General features: G+C 35.4%; 3 protein-coding genes and 1 pseudogene across 4 annotated transcripts; 2 read left to right on the top strand and 2 right to left on the bottom strand.

Moving 5' to 3' along the window:
- The first annotated feature begins 147 nt into the window (after positions 1 to 147).
- LOC110770318 (uncharacterized) lies at positions 148 to 3,014 on the top strand. Its single transcript, XM_021974434.2, has 7 exons — positions 148 to 307; positions 464 to 534; positions 1,477 to 1,580; positions 1,885 to 1,991; positions 2,365 to 2,414; positions 2,526 to 2,608; positions 2,684 to 3,014. The coding sequence occupies exons 1-7, from the start codon at positions 250 to 252 to the stop codon at positions 2,796 to 2,798; spliced, it is 588 nt and encodes a 195-aa protein (XP_021830126.1). The 5' UTR covers positions 148 to 249; the 3' UTR covers positions 2,799 to 3,014.
- Positions 3,015 to 4,088: 1,074 nt separating this feature from the next.
- GLYR1 (glyoxylate reductase 1) lies at positions 4,089 to 12,272 on the top strand. The gene is made up of 8 exons (XM_021974423.2): positions 4,089 to 4,370; positions 5,293 to 5,403; positions 5,478 to 5,579; positions 7,303 to 7,404; positions 9,162 to 9,277; positions 9,870 to 9,948; positions 10,019 to 10,189; positions 11,978 to 12,272. Exons 1-8 carry the CDS (start codon positions 4,266 to 4,268, stop codon positions 12,074 to 12,076), a joined length of 885 nt encoding a protein of 294 aa, XP_021830115.1. The 5' UTR covers positions 4,089 to 4,265; the 3' UTR covers positions 12,077 to 12,272.
- Positions 12,273 to 14,230: 1,958 nt separating this feature from the next.
- On the bottom strand, positions 14,231 to 18,936 carry CAC1 (chloroplastic acetylcoenzyme A carboxylase 1). Of its 2 annotated transcripts, XM_021974437.2 has the most exons (7): positions 18,656 to 18,935; positions 15,937 to 15,990; positions 15,683 to 15,843; positions 15,277 to 15,586; positions 15,092 to 15,163; positions 14,631 to 14,696; positions 14,231 to 14,547 (listed from the first exon to the last, which is right to left on the bottom strand). In XM_021974437.2, exons 1-7 carry the CDS (start codon positions 18,806 to 18,808, stop codon positions 14,524 to 14,526), a joined length of 840 nt encoding a protein of 279 aa, XP_021830129.1. In that variant the 5' UTR covers positions 18,809 to 18,935; the 3' UTR covers positions 14,231 to 14,523. The 2 variants fall into 2 exon arrangements, with proteins under 2 accessions (XP_021830129.1, XP_021830128.1); XM_021974436.2 differs by having other exon boundaries at positions 15,683 to 15,990; positions 18,656 to 18,936.
- A 3,543-nt stretch (positions 18,937 to 22,479) lies between these two features.
- LOC110770304 (uncharacterized) lies at positions 22,480 to 24,910 on the bottom strand (annotated as a pseudogene).
- Between the last annotated feature and the right edge of the window lie 1,033 nt (positions 24,911 to 25,943).

Below are 25,943 nucleotides of genomic sequence, written 5' to 3'. Positions count from 1 at the left end.
TTTGAGGCCCATTCTCTTCCAACGTCTTTCTTGGCCCATAAAATCTTCTGAGGCCCATCCATTTTTACCTTTGGAGAATTGCCCAATCGCTATGCTTGTTTCTAGAGCCCACCACTTCTCTTTTCATTTTCATTTTCTTTGTCATTTGAGAAAAACAAGAAAAGAATTATAAGAGGAGAGCTGTTTTTGTGTTTGCAGTTTTTCTGTTGGAGTTTAGGGTTTAGTAAGAGGAGAGGTTCGACAATTATTATGTTTGCTTCTAGAGTTTCAAGAATCGGAGTTTTGATACTCAAACAACTCTCCGAAGGTATGCACTGAAATTTACAATTGTTTATTTAGCTAATGTCTGTCTGTTGGAAGCTCACATTGTTAAAAGAAATCCCATTTTTTCTCAAGTATTTTTCTTCTACTTGTCATTCTCATATGGTTGGTTCCAATTGCATCCATCTTTTGCAATCTGCAGGCAAACCCACATCCATAAGCAGAGCAGGATACAATACGAGTAGTTGTTACAACCAATACTTGCAACCTCTGGTCAGTTTCCTCCTCTGATAGAATTTGCTAGTTGGTGTAACATTTTGTTTCTTGTATTCATCCTGGATGCTTAAGTTTTAGGTCTATCAATCAGTACATCATGAAGGGTTGAAGAACAAGAACATTTAAACAAAACCATTTAATGAAATGCCACAAATTGAATTATTCTGGATCTTCTTGTTGTTTTTTAGTGATTACTTCTGTCTTCGAATAATGGGTGGCTGTCGGCAAAGTTTAGTCCTTTGAGAATTATAAGGTAGGAAAGGAGAGCCTGAACCATATATGCTTTCTTCTTTCATTTCTTGGTGGTGCCATATTAGAAACCATTACTTGTTATATTACATTTGACATTTGGGAAGCCCAAGTGATATTAACTACTATCTCTCGTCATTCTTTTCCTCTTAATGTCACATAGTGTGCATGATTCTTTGTTATATGGTATATGGTATAGAATGAGATACTCTTGCAGGACACTGTAGAGTGCCTTGCAAATTTTGAAGTTAAATGGACTGTATTCATTCCAAGTTAAGTTTTATTTGTAAAAAGGTGATCTTTATCATTATGAGTGAATTAGTCATGTTTCATTATGTTGCTAAACTTAGGTCAACATTTAAGAACAATGGAAATAAATTTAATAAAACAAAGTTGGTTTAATGATGTAATTTTGGCAAGCAATTTGAGAATTGCCAAGACCATTTTAAATTCTAAATGAAGGCATATATGACATTTTCAAGTTCTTCGTATTATTTTAGGTATTTTCTGAAGAAGTTGGGAACTGAAATCATATTTGAATTGTGAAACGTGGATTGAAGGATGATTAATGTGAAGTGTCGAGTAGTTTTTACATTTATGTATTTTAGTAGAATGAGCTTGCGTAGGTGCATTCATGTTTTTGTTCTTATATTTATGGTTTCTTTGTCTTATGAACAATTTGATCAACAGTCTGAAAGTAAGTTGTTGCGGGGAGCCATATTTCACACGCATCATCTTTTTTCTACTGTTAGTGCTGGCAATTCTTCAAATGAAGGGATTGAGCAGAAAGAAAAGTAAGTTCTTTTGGGTTTAAATGGTTTAACTCTAATGCATTAAAAATTGTGATCAGTAATGATGTGAGGAGATAGATTCAGGGGAGTATAATAATAGGGAGAGAAAGCAGTCAAATGCACATGCACGGATTAAACACATATTTCTGCATTTATTTGTGCAAAATTAATTGCAAATTGGTTTAGCTTTAGCAATGTTTTTCTGTATGTCAATTAGGAGCACCTCATGGCCCTAATTTTCCTTTGAGTTGAGATCTGATGTAAGATTATTATGTTGTTTCTTCACACACAGATGATTTATTTGCAGGATATCTGTGACATTTGTTGACAAGGATGGAGAGGAAATACATATTAAGGTTCCTACTGGAATGTCTATGCTAGAAGCTGCCCATGAAAATGATATAGATCTTGAAGGCAAGGTTCTGGTGCTTATTTAATGTAGTCTTTTTGATCTTAAACCCAAGTCTGTTCCATCAATTGCTGTTGTCCCCTGGACATTTGTTTTACTGGAGTCACTTGTTTAAAGTTTCATCATTTTCATGCATCTTTCTACTGATAGTACTGATAGCATAGGCCTTTGTCAATTAGATTGGCAAATACTTATTGGTTGCTTTGGACTGTACATTGGGTGATCTCCCCTCCCTCTCACCTGTATTGTTGCATACTTATTTCTTAAAATGGATCAGACTTAGTTGTTTGGAACCACAAGAGAGATAGTCACTGCTATGTCAAATAGTTCTTAATCATATTTGCAGAATCTGATGCTCTGTTGTGTCTCTCATATCAGGAGCGTGTGAAGGTTCACTTGCCTGTTCAACATGTCATGTGATTGTGATGGTACGTTGTTTATGTTACAAAGAAATATGCTTTTTGAACTTAAATTTGGTTTTAATAGAACTGAAGAATGATCCTGCAGGATATGGAGCTAACTGTAGAATCATCCTGCAGGATATGGACCATTACAACAAATTAGAAGACCCAACTGATGAGGAAAATGATATGTTGGACTTGGCCTTTGGGCTTACGGAAACGTAGGTTAACAAATTTTCGTGTGGTATTTTTTTTGCATTTGGTTCATACTGAAATATATGTTTGTGACATTGTAGTTCACGCTTGGGTTGTCAAGTGATTGCAAAACCTGAACTTGATGGAATTCGTTTAGCTATTCCTGCTGCCACCCGAAACTTTGCTGTTGATGGCTATGTTCCTAAACCACACTAGAGATGCTACAACGCTTCTGGAAGAGTTGATTGAGTGTTACGTTTAACATCCCAGTTTTGTAACTCCTGTATTTTATTGGACCAATGAGCACAACTTGAGTCCTATTATTTATTTATTTATTACTAATACGGATTATAGGTTTGCAGCTTATTCATGAACTCTCTGTGACATAATATTTACAGTTTGATCTCAATAATCCAGGGTCTGTTATTTTTATTCGGTTTTTTGTACTCGGGGCCTGTAAGCGCTTTTTGACCATAAAATTAGCTTCTGATAACTTTTGGCAGAAAAAACTTGTACTTATGGGTCACAAAAGCTCTTTCTAAGTGCTCTTTATGAATCACTTTTTTTTGGTGTTTTTTTAAAAAACTTTCTTCCAATATAAGCGCTTCTAAAAATGCACTTATGAGCAGTGTTTTCTACAAACTGGTTGCTTGTTTGCTTATTGTGGCTCGACTTTCAACTAAATTTGGAATTGACCAATCCTTGCTCGAAATTCATTTTTGTTCTAAAACACTTGAGAAATCTCCCCCTCTCTCTCTGACCGGTCGGCTAGCTAGACTAATTGGTCACTCATCAAGCAACAAATTCCGACGGGTCAGTTAGCTACTCTGACCTTCCTTTCACGACGACAAATTCCAACAGGTCAGTTAGTTACTCAAATATTTCCCTTCGCGGCACATCACTATTTCCCTTGGAGGCACAGGTTGGTTGGTTACTCAAATCTTTCCCTTCGTGGCACTGTAATTTAAAGTATTATTAACTTTTTACAGTCGCTCAAAACCTGATAATTAGTTGGACCTTGTAATAATCTTGTTTTCTTGCTTTAAACTTCATATTTAAATAGTGAGCTAATTGCAAGGGGCTTGTTGCTCTAGTAGTTAAGAGTTTTATCTTTATGTTCTAAGTCTTAGGTTCGATTCCTCTGTCTTCCAATACCGGCTTGTATAAAAAATAAAAAATAGTGAACTAATTAACAATGAAGTTGCCTTGCAACACTAAAACACTGAAATAAATAAATAAATAAATAAATAAATAAATAAATAAATAAATAAATAAAGATGCAGAACTCAAACAAAACAAAAAAGATAAAAAAAGAAAGAAAGATGCAGAACAGCAGCAACGTGGACGGCTGCAACTGGCTGCCCCCCAAGATTAGTGGGGGAAGTGAAGAGACAAACAGAAGAATCAGGGATTGACGTGGAACCGCATCCACCCGTCCAAAAAACGACAGGAGAGCACCCCACCATTGGCTTTCATTTCAACCTTTATATCTGCCATTTCTTTTGTTTTAAAATTGAAATTGAGCTTCACTCCAATGTCTGCTTGATGATGATACAGTGAATATCTCGATATAATTGCTGACACTCCTTATTTTTATATTGAGATTGAGTGTGTACTTATTTGTTGGCGAGAAAGAGAGAGACATAGAGACAGACAGAGAGAGAAACAGAGAGAGAGAGAGAGATGGAGGTCGGGTTTTTGGGGCTGGGAATAATGGGGAAAGCCATGTCCATGAATCTGCTTCGCCATGGCTTCAAGGTCACCGTTTGGAACAGGACCCTCTCTAAGGTACTTATTGTTGTTATTGAAGAAGATACTTATTCTTTTGAATGTTGCTTAATGTTATAATCATCACTGGTTACTGTTGTTACGTACCCTATGAATTCAAGAGCCAAGTTTGTCTACTAAATCATGTATGTATGTATGTATGTATGTATGTATACATGTAAGAATGCCAAGTGCTAACATATGTTGATGGACTGAGAATCTGGGCATACATTCAAACAAATATTAATCTGGGATTCTGACAAGAGAACATTTATCTAAATGTATGTATGTACTTGTGTATTTTTCGAGCTATCTATCTGGAAGTAATTTCTTCTCGGTTTTTTCGTGCAAAGTTGTTCGGCTGTTAATTTACATTTATACTTGTCTCATCATATTAAACAGAGTGGCTTATTTGAAAATTTTCCTGCTTGGTGTAAGTAACTCTGGACTTCAAGCATTACAGAAAAAGTTGGTCGTAATAATAGTTATTGCCTACATTTATTTTCTTGCAACCTTTTAAAAGAAGTTGTAGATAACGTGGTCTGCATAAAATTAAGGTACCAGTTGTGTTAATGTTTTATGTGGGTTACATATACACTCGTTATTTTTGCACCTAATCAGTGAGTTAAATCATTGTAGAATGCACACATGGATTTGAGTGGGGCACTGAAAACTGTAATGTAAGGAGCAATCCATTATTATTTGAGAAATTTAAATTGTTATTAAAGTTAGAAGCTTTTCAAATTTGAATAAGCAACACATTGCCACATTGCTTTTGGGTTTCAAGAACCAACCTGCTAGTTAACCTAATTCAAATTTTATTCCATGGAAAGCTCAGTGTGTTCCTGTTATCGTCACTGAAAATCTCCACATGGTCTGTAATTGAGCTTGAGCTTAGGCTAAACCTCTACCGTATTTTGTGACCTGAAAACTTCAATTGCAGTGTGACGAGCTCGTGGAGCATGGTGCTTCTGTTGCAGAAACCCCTGCAGCAGTGGTTAAGAAGTGCAAGTATACAATTGCAATGTTATCTGATCCTTCTGCTGCTCTTTTGGTTGGTATTTTTCACTTTGGTATTTTGACATGTCATTTACTTGACTTCTACTTATCGAAATGCAAAATACCTAGGTGGTTTTTGGCAAAGATGGCATTCTTGAGCAGATTTGTGCCGGAAAAGGTTACGTCGACATGTCTACAGTTGATGCTGATACTTCTTCAAAGATTAATGAGGTTTGAGTTACTTACTCATGCTCCTCGATTGTTTTAACTTAAATAATAAATATTTTACTGTTGTTTAGGGTGTTCTTCTGGAGCCCACATTGTTTTAGAAATTTAGAACATAACTAAGATGTTTTTATGCATATGTCTGTGGTAGAATTTCGTATCTGAAAAATCTAAGTTAGAGGATGAACTTGTATGAGTAGGCTAAAGAATGAATATTCCCAGAAGATTGTCTCAAATGGCTGACAATCTGTGAACGGTTAACTGCTTGTGTTCCATGGTAGACTTTCAATGAGAAAAAGGACATAGTTAATACTTAATGCAAATGAAAGACATTTTTGATCTGTGGTTTTCTGATAGATGCAGGATTGTTCTGACTCAGCACATTATGTTTTGTATTATTCATGTATTGTTGATGTAGATATGTAGGAAGGTAGGGTAGGTTCTTGACTAAATCTGGATGTAAGGTGAAGGATTTGCTAGGGTGAAGTTTATCTGTATCGTGGTGACCAGTGAAGACTTGGGGCTGAAAAAAAGTATGGTTCTAAGATGAGAAAAACCAAGAATTACTGGTTTGGCTTTGTTTCCTATTTACTATTGCCTTGCAGGAATTAACGTCTAAGAAAATAAAAAAGAATAGGAGATGAAGAAGAAACTCACATCACTGTAGAGTTTTAAATTTAAAATAGTAGGTGATGCATGTCCATGAGTTTCACCACCAATTTTCATACTGATAGGGGCAAACCTAGAATTGTAAGGTTGGGGAGCTGAATATTAAATAAAGTACAGAACATATATTAATATTCGAAAGTTACATGGTAGAGCTAAATATTTACTTGTTTATGTTGGAGAGGGGGCATTAACTTCAATTACAATCAATATCTATTTACTATATATATGTTACTGAACTTAGGATTCTGAGGCTAGACTAGGCAGTAGAGTAGAGTTAGAGTTCTAAGCTCTGTAATAAGCAGCCTTCATCTGTTATAGTATTTCCGCACTCTTATGGCATATTATTTGCATAAATTGAAAGTGAAAAAGAAACTAAACGTTAAAATTCTGGGTTCAGTACACATCAGATGAAGGCAACTCATACTCTTTCAAAAATCTTGAAATTTAGGAATCTGCAGAAAGTTCTTTATATTTGTCTTTGAGAAACTGTTTGTTTAGAAGACTTTTTACAGGTTGGTAGCTGTTCCTTTTCCTGGTTGGATGAACTTGCAGTATGAAAGGAAATAGTTAAATATTTAAAACCAGAACACAAGGGTGTTCTATAGCCAAGTTAAGTTTACCAGATTATAGCCGACTGAATTAAAGAAAGGAGAAACTATAGACTGAAAATTTGTTTATGCAAGGTCCAAAAGAAAGGCTCTGCATGATTAGACATATCCCTAGTCAAGGCCTGCACAATGCAACCAGCCTTTGCCTGACTGTTTAAGTCCCTAAGATTGGTCCCGAGATGTGCATCACCAATTATGCATTGATTTGGAGATGCTACTTTGCACTGACGATACTACAAACTGTTGAGTTTTTACTCATCCATATATTTCCTTACCTGTTAAAGCTTCAGGATGGTTTCTGGATTTTTCAATTTTTTGGAAAATGACTGTAATTTTTATAATGTAATTTCCTTGGTATCTACTATTTTGATTCATCAAATAAATGAATAAAAAAATATAATCGGAGAAGTATCTTTCTACATATTATTAAGGTTCGCATAAAATATCTACAGGCAATTACAGCAAAGGGTGGTTACTTCCTTGAAGCTCCTGTTTCAGGTAGCAAAAAGCCCGCCGAAGATGGTCAATTGGTTATCCTTGCAGCTGGGGAGAAGGTAAATAGAGTAACGGTTGTTTTGCAGTTTGTCGCTATATACACAGTCCTTGCTACCTGCCAGATATATTTTGAGATCTTATAGGGAGTAACATTGTTATAGACATACTTGTGAATGTTCTTGGGGTACTTATGTATTTAGTGTCATTTTACCTTCAGTTATGAAACATAGATGAAATTTTTTTACATTTCACCTTCTTGCACATGCTTTGGAAGGTTCACCATTGAATACAAGCGTGCACATGGGTTGGGTAAATTTGCGTTGGGATAATCAGGTTTATATCTGTTAACCAATGTGTTGAATTCAGTAAGAGTCTTGTATAACTTGAAGTTAAGTCGCTTAGAAATATGGGGTTACATTAGTTATCAATTTGAGGGTTACATTAGTGATCAATATGATCTTATTGTTTTCAAAGTTATTTTGATCGAGGGTTTTCTAGGAGCTTTAATTATAAAAAAAGGGTTCTCCAGGAGCTTTTTACAATGGTAGTTTTCTTGAGTCTAAATATATCTGTTTATTCGGCATTCACCTAAAAAGCAATCATAATATTTGAAGGAAGAGGAATCATAGTTCTATTAGGTTGAATAAATCCAAGGTTCCTTTATGTATACTTTATTGTTTACAAAGTATTTAGATTTTGGTTATGGAATAATCAGGTTTTGGGGCTTGTTTACGTACTTGGTATCAGAATAGGAATAATAAAATTAAATAAAAAGAATCTGGATAGGAAGGAATAGAAATGAGGCATTTCCTATTAAAGTGTTTACTCATTGTCTGAAATGGAACGAGGATACGATTGATTTTTCATTAACATGTTTACTAACTTCCAGGAATCAGATTCAAATCTAGTTTGATTACTTCAGTTCTATTGGGATGAATAAATTCACAATTTTATAAGTATACTTCGTAGTCGAGAAAAAAAAAAGAGATATTTGATTACTGAGTTTTTGTTGCATTTTTAAGTCTTTGGATAATAAAAAGAAATCTGAATAGGATTCCACTTACGGCATCAACATGTTATATAACCAAGTTGAATAGAATGAAAAAGTAATAACAGAGCTTTAGCTACTGCATCAACATGTTATGAGTGCTTTTTTGGAGCAGTCATGACATGAGTTTCTTTCTTTAATTCCACTGAAGTTTGTGATATGTGCAATAGATATGAGTAACTACGCCGTACCTCTGTATGGTTATCTTCAGATTTTGGATCTCGTATTGCCACTAAAAGAGTAAAGCTGGCTTTTTCGAATTCTAATCCATGCTAGGCAAAGTTAAATCTTAGTTAAGAGTCCTTGACTGTGAAAGTTAGAGCTTGTACCACATGGGCTTTACATATATATATATTCGCAAACACCACTAGATCCCTGCATAACCCCACCCCCCAAACAAAAAGAGTAAAAGAAGTATTGTTTTTATTTTTATTCCTGAACACCTCAAAGTTGTACATATCTTGCAGTTTAAAGAAAGCGAAATTCAAGCAGAACAATATATAGTGAAGGGAACCAAAAAAAAAAAAATCTCCTCTAGGGTATTATAAAGTTCTTCTTTTCCCAGGGCTAGAGAGTTGCAGAGTTTTTAGTAAGGGATGGGCGACAAAATACAAATAACTATATTATACTCTTCGGTTCAGAGTCAAGATTGCAATACCTATGGTTAAGTAAGGAGTAGGATTCCTTCACATGCTTATTCCTGTCCATAGGTTACAAATGTGTTTATTTGTAACATTGCTGCAACAGTTCAACTGTTTATAAATGTAGGCATTGTACGAGGAAGTGATTCCTGCTTTTAATGTCATGGGAAAGAAGTCTTTCTATCTGGGGCAGGTTGGAAATGGAGCAAAAATGAAACTTGTTGTCAATATGATAATGGGAAGGTAATGGTTGCTTCCTCACAAATATCCATATTACAATGGAGACTCGTTTTTGCAGCTGTCTTTTCTAGTAGGAAAATATGATACACTAATATTGTGTTGGAAGTTCAGAAGCAGTATTCACAATGTCAGATCTAATACTGTCTCATACTATATCCTGGCCTATTCCTTTTAAGAATGCATCAACTTGTTTAAAAATGTTTTCATGCTCATGGAATAAGGTTGATATATTATGTGATGTTATTCATTCTGTGGTAATCTACCGAGTGCTTTGACAAATTTCAGTTAACATGAATCCTTTTCTTGCAATGGAGCATCTCTTATTTTGACAATGTAAAGATATTTAGTTTCAAAAGTTTTTTCTCCTATTTGAATATTTCAGTATTTACATATCTGGCTTGAGTATTTATATGTGCTTTTACATAGATGGAGCATCTTACTGCCTAATAAAAGAATAGTAATTAAAGATTAGAAAAAATCTAATGCAAGTTGACATCACATAATAATGAACTTGTTCCTTCTCATATTGTATGTATGTATGTTCATACAACCAAAGCAATCATGATTTCATATTGTGCTGTTCTCTCCCTTGCAGCATGATCAATGCATTCTCTGAGGGACTTGTTCTTGCTGGAAGAAGTGGACTGGATCCTAGTGTTCTTCTTGATGTATTGGTGAGTAACAACGTAGACTTTCTTTTACTGGTAATGGATTCTCTTACCATTTATGAATTTATACTGGCAGGATCTGGGTGGAATTGCAAATCCAATGTTTAGAATGAAAGGACCCACTATGATTCAGGGCAGTCACTCTCCTGCATTTCCTTTAAAACATCAGCAGAAAGACATGAGATTGGCTCTTGCCCTTGGGGATGAAACTGCTACATCAATGCCAGTAGCTGCTGCGGCTAACGAGGTTATGCTCTTCATTCCTTCTTTGATAACTGTCTACAAAGTCAGTCTTGTAAGATTTCTGTTATACACATACAAAAGGTATTAACCTCGAGAAGCCATAGAAGCCATTGGAGATTCACGGCAAGGGCCAAAGATCTTCCTCTCTCTCTACACTCCTCATGCACACTTATATGGGGTAGGTATTTTGTGCTTGTGTAGTGTATAAGAGGGGGGGGATCTAAATCTTATATTTATAGGTGTGAGTATTAGGTTTTCTTGCCATAAAGAAAACCTTAACACTTATCCTTATCACCATCCATCATCCACAACCTAGTAGGATGGATGTCCCTATCGTTTTAGGACTTTACTTCACCTTAAGTAACTGGATCACCAAATAAATTTTCATTTTCTTTTATCCTTAAGCAATTAAGATTCCTAGATAGATAGATGCAAGCTCAAATTAAGTGCTACATGCTCCCACTTGGGTGCCACATCTATACAAGAACCATCTTTAAGATCAAGAATCAATATATCCTTATTCACACAACTTTGGAAGTAGTTTGATAACAATATTTATCTCAAACTTGTGTCAAATATTGTCAACTCATAGGATTATAGATAGTAGTAATCTCTTATCAAGTAGACAATACTACTCTATAGTCAAATATCCACAAAGTACCATCAAGTTATGGTCTGAGTTATATGATACGTGATCTTGATGTGAAGGTTAATACACTTAGTATATAGTCCAGTTTATGATCACAATATGATCTATCCTTAATGCTTTATGAGAAATCCTTAAAGTCAATAAAGACAACCTTAACAATGTAGCAAAAAAGTGTAAATAGAACTGTACCTTAACTTTATCCATTGTAAAACTTTAAAACAAACATAAGAATCCTATCATGGATAAGAATCCTATCATATCCATGTATTCATAACTGAAAAGAAAAGTGATCTAGAAAAATAATATAATACAAACGCGGATCAGTGGATCATATCACCTGTGTTGATGTAATCTACACAAGTTTGTCCCTCTACTTTCTCTTTCACTAGCAGGTACTTGACATCATCATGCTTAACTCCAGTTGATCTTGTATTTTTCTTGCAAAAGAAGATGGCTCCCTTACTATCACAATATAACTAAGTGAGCTTAGACATTGATTCGACAACTTGTTCCTTATTATCACTCTCTCTGAAAACAAGCATCTAGTCTTTGACAATCCTTCTTAGTTAGTTTGTCAGAAAATATCAGTGACGCCAACCTAATTTTGAAAATCCATAATAAATCCATTTCTTGTAAGTGCCTAAAGAAACATGTGATTTTCACAGGAGTTTATTCGAAGTGCTGAACAATATCCACATGTGATACTCAAATTGGACAACATATTCCAGATTTCTGTCTACTTAATCTTTGACCTCTTGCTGAACAATTTTCTTCCATTAATGATAACTTTTATGCAAGAACCATTAACAAAGACTCCATAACTTTCATGATAACTTATCATATATTGTAAATTCTCAAAGGTGAGCAACTTATCTCGAAAACCCTTTAAATTCAACATACTGCCAATTGGTTTTTTTTTTTTTTAAGTGTTTGTCAATACTTGATAGTGTTGGTATCCGTCGTTTAAATTGAAATCTCATGTGTTTATACTTTGAACTACTTGCAGTTTATCTTGAAGCAATGAGATTTGAAGTCATAGTACAGTATTTTTATTTGTTGGAAAGAAATGAGTTTTGGAAACTATTTCTAGTGGAAAAAGATTGATATCAGAACTAAAATATTTGTTATTTACATGTATCTTAGGCTTTCAAGAAGGCAAGAAGCATGGGGCTTGGGGACCTTGACTTTTCAGCTGTGTATGAGACCGTGAAGGCTCTTGAACAACCCTCTCAAAAAAGCTAACTGCTTGAAGCAAAGCTTTGTATCATTACTGAAAGGGTGATTCTATGCTCACCCTAAAACTTTGCTCTCAACGCTGCAGGATTTAACAATAGACAAGTTTTATGGGCACGTTTCTCTCCTTGTAAAATAACTTAGTTACTTCAAAGCTCAAAACTCTAAGCAATAAAATATTTCTTAAAATATTTCAAGAAAAAAAGGGATATGATGTTTAAGCCAGCAACTATTTCCCTCTACACAATTATCTCAATAAATATCACGCCATTGATCCTAGAACTGATCCAAAACAGATTTCAACTTATGGTTTAGAGATCTCAAGTTGACAACTCCTTTTCATCACAGCTTTTCAGATTGCTAACTTTTCAGATTGCTCTGCCATCTTGCTAGTATGATTTCCAATTGACATACCATCCCAGTTGTTCTTTGAAGACCCGAGCGAGAAGACCTTTTTTCGGCTTGAATATAGTATTTCTGCCTCTAGATTACATTATATTTATGTTATTTACTGAGTTGAAGCAAACAATTAATCCCTTTACCTATGAATCGAATCAAATTAAATTTCATGCGTGTTTTCAGTTCATCTTGCTTGTTTTGCTTTACAATCAAATTTCAATCCTCCTTTTTTTTTTTTACTAGATAAATATTAAAGTTCTCAACGCATAGAAAAAAAAATAATTTGCGACAGTTTTCCACACGTAGCACAATGGTTTGGTTTAAATGTCATGTTATGTAATACAAATGTTATTTAATTTCTCAGTCTCTGGGACTCTTTGCAATGCTTTATAGTGACACGCTCCCATGCAAAACAATCTACTGGCCTATCTTTGAGGCTGGTTAGATTAGGGTTCAACACACCAATCTTTGGCATCAAACAGAAAACATGTTATGGAAAAACCTCATGCTGAAGAAAGTTAAGCCAACTTTGGGTTAGTCTGGCTTGTCTAATTATTGTAACAACAGTTTCAACTCTTTCGGGGTTAATGCGTGTTTCTTGTTTCTCTGTGGGAGAATGGAGGTATGCTGGACTGGTTTATGCTCGACGTGATATGATTAGTGTTTCCGATGGATCCCTCCAATTCGTTAACCTTTGTAGATAGTGTTTGTATTCGCACACCCCTTTGTGGGTAATGTTTGTAAACTCGTTGTGGGTCGTATTGGCCTTTGTGGCCTTTGTGTTTGTGGTTGAAATTATACAATAGTACCGTAGCACCAGCTGGCGTTGCTGAGTGGTACTACGATCCAATAAGATTAAGCCATGTGTACAACTTAGACATGTCAACAGAACCATAAAGTTTTGCCGTTAGTGCCGACGTTAAAAAAACAACATGTGGTTATGCCCACCCAAAAGCTTGAAGTCCTCCCAACGCTGGCTTTTAGACCCTGATTGCGTCAATATTTCAGATCTAAGATTAGATCAACAAATTTCTATGCAATAATATTCTTTGACCAATTGCTGTGCAACAAAATTATTTGACATTGGGTCATTACCCAAAAAGGCAAAGGCTTTGAGCCTGATGTGGGAGGCGAAGGGGTCAATTTTAAAGGGGATATTCAACGGCAAGATTTTCGACCAAAAAAAAAAAAAAACGGCAAGATTTTCAGCGTTGTATCCACCGCCACAGTCGTTTTAACAAATTTCAGCCATAGCTTATGGGAGAAAATGAAAAAAATCTCGAAGAGACCTCATCGGAGACAATGGCGGAGGCGCTGGAACCCAAAAACTGCATAAATTCAGACCCGAAATCAGTAGCAATTGGCGCAAGTGACTTGATAAACTCCCGAGTCTGCGATGGGTATCGGTGAGCAGTTAATTTTGGCGGCGAGTTTGGGTCAACTTCTCAGGCAGCGCAGCCCACAGATATATATATATATATATTTTTTTTGTCTGAGCCCACAGAGAATTTAGTCTCGGGTATTTCTAATTTGCAGCGATGGCGGTGGTTAAGGGTTAACGGCAGTCTATTAAGTTTGTTGCCGACTGTATAAGCTGTACACATGGCTGAATCTAATTGGACCGTAGTACCACTCAGCAACGCCAGCTGGTGCTACGGTAGTATTGTATAATTTCTCCAGTTCAAGAATCAGTAAAAGAAAGATGAGCCACCAATAGCTTTAGGGATAAATTGTCATGTTACGTCACAACTTAAATACGAGCAATAAGCTAATACATTATTTTATTACAAAAGCATCAAGAATTGCATTGTCCCAGCCAATATATACACAAAGAAAAAGAGAACAAAAACAGGACAAATAGCCCAGTGTAGAGAACATTATCAGCTATGGTAAGAGATATTCGTAGAATAGACAATCGAAACTTTACCTACTTTTAAAGCCAACAAAAACGTTCTACCGTATCAAAACAGTGCCACAACACAATATTTCAAAGTAATGCACCCGTCTCTTGACCTTCTCTCAGACCTTCGCGTACTTACATGCTCAACCATTATGCTCTAGGGTTGGATGGCAAACAGTGGCTGCAAGAAATCAAAAGAAGACAAGATAATGTTATAGGATATCTTCATGTGATCATTTCTCAAGGATGTCCAAGAGAACTCACCGTGTCGACACTAACAGGTTTCCCATCCTCCACGAGGATCTCAACTACGGTTCCAGATTGATCAGCCTGAAGAAAATATATCACTCAATCCACATTACTGACTGAATATATTTTTTCTTTGATTGATTAAGCAGATATGGTGAGAGACACAAGAAAATTATCATGCTTATAGACATTGATTAACATAAATAATAGACTGTTGCAACTTAAAAATACACTTGCAAGAAAGGAGAGCTGAGAAATAAAACAAAAAACAGGTGCAGTGTGAAAGCTAATTTATAGTCATATATGAATTCTTTTATTAAAAAAAAACATTATATCATGTAATTGAAAAGTTAAACAAAGAGCAAAGAGAGGGTGGTTACAAGCAGCAGTGGAAATAAACAAGTCATCTTAGAAAGTAGTATCTAATTATTGTGATGTGCCAAGAACATAAGAGATCCGGTAGAAGAAAAACTTACTTCTATCTCGTTCATCAATTTCATGGCCTCAATGATACACAAGACTTGTCCCTTCTGTATTTTGTCCCCAACCTATTGGGAAAGTTTTCATGTAAGACCAAAAAAAGTAATGCAGCAACAAAAACACTTAAGCAACCACTAAGGAACATAGGCTGCAAGTAAAATTCTAAGTAGAGAAGAAAAACCTTCACAAGTGGTGGTTCACCAGGTGCCGGGCTTCGATAGAATGTCCCTGCCATAGGACATTTAAGAGGGGGCAGTGATGTTTTGGCTGACTTAGCATTAGGTGAAGATGGTGCAGGGAAAGTTGCTGGAGGAGATGATGGGGCCGACGAAGAGGCAGGAGCCGCTGGAGCAACTGGAGGAGGGGCTGCTTGCATCATAGGCACTGGAGCAGGTACCAGAGGTTGAGGCAAGGCTTCCTTTTTACGAATTATGACTTCAAAGTCAAGCTGTTTCAGCTGCAGCTCAACAATGTCTCTTGAGTCAACAAGCCTACAATCCAGAAACAAGAATCAAGATGATATTATCCAACCACACTTCAGATCAGATGGTTAAACTAATAAAGAACTGAAGATGGGGGTTGCTCACTTTACAAGACTTGCAACTTGAGCTATGAATTCAGATATTGATTCCTCTGTATCCAAAACTGCAGGACAAGACTCATTCGATGTCTTTCGATCCTTGGACTCCTGGCCTGGAAGCTCCAATTCTCTTGGGGGCGTAGCTGCAACATTGGATGATCCATCCACCTTGAAGGCAACAGATGATCCAAGGAGCATGTCCAGGAAGGAAAGAAAATTTGAAAAGTGATCCTCTAACGAAAACCATTTAAAGAACCTTACCTCATCCAATTGACCTTTCACCACAGTGGAACAGTTCCGACTAGGCTGCCAACCCTAACATTTGGACCAGCTTCAAACTTCATTATTCCACATGATTAAAATTGACCAGAGTAAAAAAAAAAAAAAGAAGCACACAGACATATATGCATATAATCCCCAATAAAAAAACTGTACTTTCATACTCTGTGAAAAGAAAAACTTATTTGTCACATATATGTAAATAATCCCCAATAAAAAAATAACAGTGCTTTCACATTCTGTGAAAAGCAAAATTTCTCAGGTAAAACAGCAAAAGAAGATGACTCAAAAGTCTGATGAGGTTCAAAAAACAAACCAAATACAACATGTATCACTGCAAAACTAAAGACAACAACTTCTGACAAAGAAGGGCACTTAATGTTGATAGATTGATTGGTTTTGTGTGCGACTGTGACACACACACACACACAGACAGACAGAGAGAGAGATAGATAGATAGATAGATAATATATATATATATATATACATACATACATACATACACAGAGAGCTTCCATTGAGGGATCCCTCAAATAAGTTATTTGAGGGTTTAGGGTTTAGGGCTTATTTGAGGGAAACCCTTGTAGGGCCCACTCCGCATTGTATTTCACTAATCCAAACCATCTATTTTTTAAATAATCATTCAAAGATCATCTCTACAAAAAATCACTCGAATCTAATATCATTTGACCACTCAATTGAGTTATTGAAATTTTAGTACTTTCTTGAAGCACCGTATTCATTCATTTTGTAAGACACATTTGGATGTCAAAACGGTTTCCGATTTGTCTAATTTTTTGCGAGAATGATCTATGAATGTAGACTTAAAAAATAGATTGTTTGGATCATTGAAAAAGAATTAGTAGGGAACCCCAAAGGGTGTCCCTCAAATAAAATTATTTGAGGGATCCCTCAATAGAAGAGGATTGATAAATATATATATATATATATATATATATAGAGAGAGAGAGAGAGAGAGAGAGAGAGAGAGAGAATCTCCCTATTATTCAAGATTCAAACTCACCAATCCAGTCTAAATTATGGTTTAAAAATTGCTAACAAAGCAGGACTGAAAAAATTCTGCTACTTCACATAATTTGGAAGTTGAGAATCATCTTTTGTCAGCAGATCAAGGGAGAGGTTTTCTATTCACAAAAATCTATCAGCTACTAAGAAGACTCAGAAAGCTTAAATACTCTAGTGCCTCCTCAAAGTATGGTCAAACCCCACATTGCCCCTTGAAAGTCACAATGACACACCTTGCCCCATCGATTGACTCTTGGCATCTTATTTTGCCTTACACCGTCAAGTCCATTAACGAATCTGTCAAAACAATGACATGGCACGAACGGTACTTACTATTTTGCAAAAATGTTTGCCATGTGTAAAAAAAAACTTATATATAGATAATAATAATTCAAAAATAAAAAATATCCCCAGGTTCTTCCTCCCTCTTCCCCTCTCTGTCACCCCACATTTCCCAAGGATCCCAGCTGTGCCATCCCCGTCAGCATTGGCCACAGTACCACCTCCAAAACCACTCCTCTCACATTCCTGCAACCCACACCATTGCCAATTCCCCCTCTCCAAACGAAACCCAACTACCATACCAAGAACACGTACACCGTAGTAAACACAGAGCTCCAGGCATCCACATTCAAATACCAACTTCAGGTAGTAGAACTACTCTAGACCCCGAGTAACTACATTCATCTTCCACTAGTCAGTCGGTATCCATTTTTGATAGAGAACATCCCCTCTCTCTGTCTCATCTCTCACAGTCTCTCACCTCTTCACCCCTCACATTTCAATGGATGAAGAGGATCCAATAACCCACCAGGGATCCCATATAACTCAAAGTTGGAAAATCCATTCTAACAAAATCACTATCAAGGGTAAGTAACATAATAAATCAAAGGATCTGAGGAAACGCCATTGCATGATGTGATCTGGCAGATTATTAACATTGAAGTTCTAACATAAAAGAAAGTAAATACCATTTCCTTCATTTCTTAGGTTCAAATAACACATTTGCATACATCATAACACAGATCAACCATTTGAATTGATTATTTGGACAATTTCAACGATGTATTAAAATGGAGCACGTCCAAGAACCAATCCATATGTGATTGACATAAAAATCAACAACTCAGAATGAATGAGGGGTAAATACATTGGAGTAAACAAACAGCTGCGACCATCGAAATAAGTAAGTCGATACATTGGAGTAAACATAACAGTCGTCAACTTCACCTTTAAATTTCCAAGCAATAGAAAAGTCAAAAGACTAACAATTTCCCCAGAAAATAAAAAAGTTCCAACTGGGTATTTGGTAGTATTCGTTTAAGTACTAAACCAAGGTGTTAAAGTATTAATTTTTGTTAAAGTTAGCTTTTTATTTATTTATAATTTCTTTCAGAAATGGCCATTGAGGAAGCTAAACTTTGGGTATTTTTATTTCTAAACAATTTCGTGTTTATTAAAAGTTCCTCGTATATGAAATTTTGAATTAATACACAATTCCTGAACTGAAACAACAAAACCACCTTGCACAAGAATATAGAAATGACTCAACCAATAATACAAAATTGCAAATAATTGATAAAATTCTTAATCTTTCGTTCCCGCATTTTCCCGGAAAACAAAATGTAGCTGAGAAAAAACAAGAAAATCAAATTTCAGGGAGACAGAGGAATACCTTGGAGAAGAATCGGAGCTTAGGCTTGGGAGAGAGACCAAAGGAGACATTAGATAAACAATTGTGCTTGTAAGTATTGTTATTGGTTTTATAATGAGCCAAATTTGTGCTGGTCGTTGCAGCCGCCGAGGTTGTCGCTAGAGACGACGCCATTCTTCTTTAGAGCTTCAGAGGCAAAAACTGCAAATGTTTTCAAACAATCAAAGACTCGTAACAATGACATAACAATCAGCTCAGCCTCAGCATCAGGTCGATGAAACCGAGAACGCACAGCATGGCAAAACCTATGCGCCAGCTTTCCACACGTGTCCTTTTATTAATTAATTAGGAAAGTTGTTCAAAAATCTATACAATACTGGAGCACGGTTAGAGGTGTCAAACAAGACGGGCCAACCCAGTACGGTACGAGTCCAGCTTGTTTAAATGGGGCATAGTACGAGTACAAATATTAATGGGTCGTGTTGGAATAAAAAAATTAGGTCCAATGGACTGAGCAGGCTTGCAACCCAATATGAATCTTGCTTGGCCCGAGCTCGACACGAATTTGGCCTGGCCCACTTAGAAGAATTTAAGAATTGTTGCAAAATATTACTAAGTCAAGCTCTGCACACATCACTAAATATGTTTGGTACCACAAAACCGAAAAAAGTTAAAAATAGCAAAACACCAAGTTCAAGAAGAAGAAAACGGTCAATATATCCATTGAACCTGTAAACACAGTCTTCCATGTTCTTATTCATAAATAGGGTTTTATTTTTTGGGTGGTTATTTAGTGAGAACACATATATGAGAATATTACATGAGAACACCATTGAATCTAATTTAACGGTTGCGTGAAAAGCAATGGTAAGTGAAACTGTTGTATTAGAATGAGGCCTTCTTCTCTCTCCTCCCTCCAAAACGTCCCCTCCAAAACAGATGTTCGCTTTGTTCAATTAGGAGGCCAATTTTTTTAATTGCTTTGATATTATGTTTGAGGAAAAACATGAACACTGAAGAGAGAGCGTCCCTATAATTCCTTATCCTCTTTGAGGAAGAACACTGAAGAGTGCCCTAATCTTTTTGGCTTGATCATTCAGGCGAAACAAAGCAATCTTTGATTTTATAGTTTCATCTTTGTGGTTTGGTCTTTCGAGTCAAAACATTCGTCAATCCTTGAGCAATGTCAAAACTGGCGTTGAGTTGGAAACTGGTGACTGCGACCCTTGTGGTTATGTTATCTTGGTTTTGAAATCCTTGAGCACGGTCAAAACAGGGGTTGAGGAAGGTCAAATGTTTTTGGGGTTGACGCCCAGATCTAAAAGGGCAACATTGTCATATTTGTTGAAATTTTGAAGTTTGAAATCACTTACGAGGTAAGTGATATACTGTATTTGTCAATTTTAGTATTGGACATCAGCATGAGTTACGTTAGTTTGTATGGAGGTTTTTTAATGTTTCATGAGAGACTCAAAACTGATTCGTGTGTGTAGAATACTTATTTACTAATGTTTCATACTATATTTCGTTTATTTATCTGTAAAATATATATATATATATATATATATATATATATATATATATAAATGTATATTTCAGTGTTTTTAGTTTTCATATAATATTTATTTGGTTAATATATATTTGAAGATCCTGTATCTTTAATGTTTCTCTAAAGACTCATTTGCATATTGTGTTATGGTTAATATATATTTGAATGCTCCTTGAAAGCATGTGCCAATGATGTTATGATGGTGGTGATGTGATATTTAGGGTTAAATTATAAAAATTGTGAAATGGAGTGTGAAAGGCAGGTGATACTGGAAGTAAATTTGGAGTTCAAATAAAAAATGAGACTTGAATTTGATTGTTGTGAGGATGTGTTCAAGTTCTATAATATGTATGCCGCGAAAGTCGGATTCAGCATTCGGTGTTCTACAACGAGAACAAGCACATTAACAGGACAGGTAACAAGGAAAGAATATGTATGTTGTAAACAAAGGTATTCGTTGACAAACAATGTTAGTCGTAAAAGAAGATAGCGAGGTTGTACTCCAACTGGTTGCAAGGCTAAACTTGAGATTTTGAAGGTACAAGACAAGAATAAGCACATTGTTGTAGGTTTCAATGAGGTACACAACCATGAAATGACCACATTTGATAAATTCTATCTATTGAGATCTCATCGTATCTTAACATAGTCTACAAAGGTCTATAGTGTACATATGAGCAAAGTTAATATCCTTGTACATAAACAGGTAAGCTTTCTTGAGGTGCAAGTAAGGGGATTGGAAAATGTTGGGTTTGTAAAGAGAGATGTCTATAATTATGCAAGGGACATGTGATAAGTGCATTATTTCCTATATTTGTGTACCTCTTATATTTGGTTTTTGTAGGGAAAGTTAATTAAAAATAACATCATTACCTTACTTTCCTTATTTTCAGCTATTCTGCGCTCTCGGAAGGGTTTTGACTAAAAGTTTACTTTTCGAATGAATTTTAGCGCAAGGCCAATTAGAGAAGAAAGCTAAGACATTGAAGATCATTATATCAAAGTTTCATAATTTTCTACTAAGCCAAATGCTCCAGACTTGCAAGTCAAGACAGCCTAAGTTGAAATCTTGTTAGAACTGCACTGCTGTGGAAGATTGAAGGTTTGAAGACTTTTCCAATTTTTCCGAGTGGCATGTGATATATGTTTGGAAAGCTTAGAGATCAAGCTATAGTTATCATATTTTTCCAGAATTTTCTAGTAAGTGGAAAGACCCCAAAACGTGCGTGCTATTTGGCTGACGTGTTTCCAAGTCAAAGAAGGATTCTTTCCTAGTTTGTTTCCTTAATTCTTTGGGATTTTGTTTTGCTTTAGGAGAGTTTTTCCAGACCTTTTTAGAGTAGGGTTTAGTCGTTTTAAACTATATAAGGTCACCTTAAGCTCTTTCTATGGACCATCTTGACACCATATACTTCTTCACCATATTTCAATACACCCACAAAATATATCAGAGAGAGCCAAAAGTTGTTGCCGCGGTGCTTTTGGAGCCTAGGAAGGTGTTGTTGTGGAGAATCCAGAGATCAAATCTATCTACCAAATTGGTTTTATGACAACAATTCTTTTGTTTTGTCATGAACTAATTTTCCTTGCTAGGTCTACGATGTAGCCTAACCATGAATACTTATTTTTGATTACTAATCCATGTTGAGTATTTGTTACTATTCTTAATGCTTTGGATATTTGGCCAATATTTAATTGATTTGATGATCCGAGTGGAGACCCAGAGGAGATGTTTGGTGTTTAATTCTCGTAACAAATACCATGTCTTGAATGAGTGCCCGAGAGAGACTAACACGACTCATTCAATTTTCTTGTAGGTTCTCATAGAACTTAAGTGGAATTGGTTATGGTGAAATTGGATGCTCTAGTGTATCATCAACTTGATTTTCCACCATTAATTAAATTGCTATTTTTCATATTTGTTTTAATTTAGTTTAATAAATCAATCACTCTCATTAATTAATTGTTTAAATAAACTTATGAATTAATTATAATTTGTACTTAAAAGGAAATTATAGTCTTCGTGGGAACGACACTTCACTTATCTCTATATTACTTGTGCGGATAATTTCACAACAACATGCAATGGCGGAACCAAGAATTTTTGTAGGGGTGGGCTAATATAATATATATATTTTTCTCTTATGGGAGACATGTTATATTACTTATTTTTCTTAAAACAATCAAGTTCATTCACATACCAAACAAATATAATGCAAAGAAGTACATAATATATGTAAAACATAAAATTAAACACATTGTCAAACATCAAATTAAACACATATTGCCAAACATCCTAGTGAAGTAGAACCCTACGCTCCTTGAGTTTCTCCAAATATGTGATTATTGAATATGAATCAATATCCATAGAAAGTTCTTTTTCAATGTAGACAATAAGGGAATCTGTCAAATACTCATTCTCCATCTTGTTACGAAGTACAATTTTAATATGTTTCATAGCTGAAAATGCTCGTTCTATAGTCACCGTAGAAACTGGAAGAGTTAACACTAAACTAATCATCCTATTAATCAAATAATATGTCTGTGCTCTGATTGTTTGAGTTAATCGTTGACATAGTTCAAAAAGAGTAGACATATTTTGGAAGATATCAAGATGTAGTTTAGACTCAAAAAGTTCTAGCTGATACCTCAATAAACGCAAGTCTTTGGAAGTGAAATCTCTTGGATAAAATTTCTCAACAAGCTTGCAAATATCATCAATCTTAAATGCTTTAAAATCATTGCTAGGGTCCAAAGCAGAGCTAAGAGTAAGAAGTTCTATTGTTCCTTTACTGAATCTAGTGTTTAACTCTTCCAATTGATAATATATGGTGTCATTGAATAAATCAACCCGGTAGTGATGTTCAACTGTAATATCATCATGTTGTTGACAAGAACGACTTGTACCAATTTTGTAAAGAGCATTCGTATCTGGCATATCAATGTCATGTTTTTTTTGCAAATGATTCCACTTTCTCAAAGAAAATATCCCAACCATCCAATCTTAATTTCTTAAGAACATCTTTTGTACTATGAACTAAATTCATAGCAGTCAAGATATCTTGAGATTTGTTTTGTAATGCTCGACAAAGGCCATCAGTAACTCCCATCATTTTTTCCAACAAATGCAAAATAAATATGAACTCAAAAGATGTCATCGCTTTGAACGTACCAGTAGCTTCCCCGTGTATAGAGTTAGTGGCTCCATCCTTAATTAAGGTCTCAATCACTGAACAAGATGCATTATACATTTCTATCAAGTCCGAAACAGAATCATAATGAGAACCCCAACGAGTAGCTCCAGGCCGATGCAAGGTACCAATTTGATTAGCCCCTCTACCTGTCTCACGTTCACCAGTATCCAGCATATGTGCAATATCAGTTGCTTGAGTAGATTGTAATTCACCATGGCGCTTAGGAGAAGCAGTAATAAGATTGATAATGGAATTCAAGGTTGAAAAGAATAGCCAAATAGGAGCCACATCTTTTGCTGCTGCAACTAATGCTAATTGTAGTATGTAAGCAAAACAATGTACATAATATGCATAAGGGCAATCTCTAAGAAATAATGCTTGTAATCCATTCCAAGCACCTCGCATATTGCTAGCACCATCATATCCTGGACCTCGCATTTTATTAATTTGGAGATCACAATTAATTAGGACTCGAGATATCTCTTTTTTAAGTGTTGAAGAACTAGTGTCTTCAACCCTCACAATCTCAAAAAAACGTTCTTGTACAAAACCATCCTTGTCAACAAATCTTAAAACAATGGCCATTTGCTCTCTGTTAGATTCATCTTTTGCTTCATCAACCAGAATACAATAAGTTGATTCCCCAACTTCCTCACGAATTTTAGTTCTCACTTAGTCAGCGAGAATATGCAAAATCTCCTTTTGAATCAATGGTGAGGTATATTTAGCATTTCTCGGGGCATTCTCTAAAACAACTTCAGCAACTTTATCATTCCAATGTGCTGTATATTTTATCAATTCAATGAAATTTCCTCGATTCATTGAGTCTATGGATTCATCATGACCTCTAAAAGCACATGCTTGAAATGTAAGCCACCGAACACTCTCAATTGTTGCCTTTAGCCATAACCAATTCTTCCAAATTTGCTCTTTTGGTTGTTTGTGAATAACTTTCTCAATATGTTGAGATGATTTCATTAAATCATCAGCACATCTTACACAAGTGTTATGTGGTGAAGATTGACCTCCAACATGTTGCAAAAATGCACATTTCTTTCCATCATTCACTCTTTTCCAATTATTGAACCCATCAATAATTAGTGAAGACCTATTTGCTGGATTCTTTTCAAACACAAAGCATGGTAAACAATACGCCTTATCTGTTGTAGGAGAATACTCTAACCATGGAAATTGTGAGAACCAAGAATATTGAAATCGACGTCTTTGTTGCCCGAACAAAGTCCTTGGATACTCAAAAAGTTTAGGTTGATAAGGCCCTAATTTGATATAAGCCCTTCGAATCTCATCACACTGATTAATGGGGTGTTCACAGATTGGAATACGTTTCCCTGGATCTCGTTCTAAAGAACTAGTGTCAAACTGAATTGAAGTATCAACATTAGATGCAGAATGTGTGTTCTCAGTATCAACGTTAGATACAGAAGGTGTATTCTCATTATCATTACCACTTTTTCTAAAGAATGAATGAATAGTCTTTCCTCTCTTCGCTGGTCTATTATCATCATGTGACATTATATCCTAACAAAAAAAATATCATACACCAACAATCATATATATATATATATATATATATATATATATATATATATATATTCTTACAGTGAGAACAAAAAATACATATATAATCAATAAATATAAACAATAACAATTTACTCTATGAAATAGAACATTTATCAATTGAAATCTTGAATATATAATTATTGTTGTCTCTTTTCTTGTTGCTCTAAGAATCCCCAAAATTTAATACTCAAATCTTAAAATTTAACAATAACAATTCAAATTTAGAATTAAATAAGACGAAAGAGATAAACCTACCAAAATATTGAAGAACCCACTGAATGATTTTGAAAAGGAAGATAGCAGATGTTTCAGTGTACTTTTCTCTTTTACTTTGTTTCGAAGTCCTCTTCTTTTTGGGGTTTACAATCTGTTGCTGTGCCTGTGGTGATTTTTTTTACTTTTTCGAATCCCTTGTTTTTTTAAGGGTTGAATGATATGCTATTATGTTATTGTTGTTGTTGTTGCCCTAATTGAATAATCCACCAAACAGCATGTGGGCCTTATTTTAATGATATACTATTATATTCCTTTCCTGTTTTTAAAAAAATATTGTTGTAAAGGTGTTTTTGTCTTACTTTACTCTTTTGTGTGGGCTGAGAAAAACAAAAGTATTGTTTTGTGCTAATGGGCTAACATTGAATTATAATAGTTTGTTCATATATTGAAGCTTAAACAGAAAATTTTGCCCCAGGCTACAGCCCATGTGAGCCCCTTGCTAGTTCCACCCTTGACAACATGCGTGTGGAGTTGAGTGGGCATGATGCAGAGCTACTTAAGGAGCATTTTTTAGATGAGCAAGAAAAGAATGAATCATTTTATTTCAAGATGGAAGTAGATTTAGAAGGAATGACGGGTAATGTTTTCTAGTCAGATACAAGGTCAAGATGAGCTTATGAGTTTTTTTTAGAGATGCAGTGGTATTTGATACGACATTCAACACGAACAGCTATAGGATGGTCTTTGCGCCCTTGTTAGGTGTTAATAA

The sequence above is a fragment of the Prunus avium genome, chromosome 7 (genome assembly GCF_965620075.1).
Source record: "Prunus avium chromosome 7, drPruAviu1.hap1.1, whole genome shotgun sequence".
NCBI lineage: Eukaryota > Viridiplantae > Streptophyta > Magnoliopsida > Rosales > Rosaceae > Prunus > Prunus avium.
Note: the sequence above shows the minus strand (reverse complement) of the source record. Positions and strands in the feature narration are given on the sequence as shown.

Bases quoted from the DNA above. Each gene is read 5' to 3' on its own strand.
- CAC1 (XM_021974436.2), bottom strand. From the start codon at position 18,808: ATGGCGTCGTCTCTAGCGACAACCTCGGCGGCTGCAACGACCAGCACA. The intron at 15,991-18,655 runs GTATTCCTCTGT...TCCAAATGTTAG, and splicing joins AGCTCCGATTCTTCTCCAAG to GGTTGGCAGCCTAGTCGGAA. The intron at 15,164-15,276 runs GTTTTTCTTCTC...CTTTCCCAATAG, and splicing joins GTGAACCACCACTTGTGAAG to GTTGGGGACAAAATACAGAA.
- GLYR1 (XM_021974423.2), top strand. From the start codon at position 4,266: ATGGAGGTCGGGTTTTTGGGGCTGGGAATAATGGGGAAAGCCATGTCC. The intron at 5,580-7,302 runs GTTTGAGTTACT...AAATATCTACAG, and splicing joins CTTCTTCAAAGATTAATGAG to GCAATTACAGCAAAGGGTGG. The intron at 10,190-11,977 runs GTTATGCTCTTC...CATGTATCTTAG, and splicing joins TAGCTGCTGCGGCTAACGAG to GCTTTCAAGAAGGCAAGAAG.
- LOC110770318 (XM_021974434.2), top strand. From the start codon at position 250: ATGTTTGCTTCTAGAGTTTCAAGAATCGGAGTTTTGATACTCAAACAA. The intron at 308-463 runs GTATGCACTGAA...TGCAATCTGCAG, and splicing joins ACTCAAACAACTCTCCGAAG to GCAAACCCACATCCATAAGC. The intron at 2,609-2,683 runs GTAGGTTAACAA...GTGACATTGTAG, and splicing joins GCCTTTGGGCTTACGGAAAC to TTCACGCTTGGGTTGTCAAG.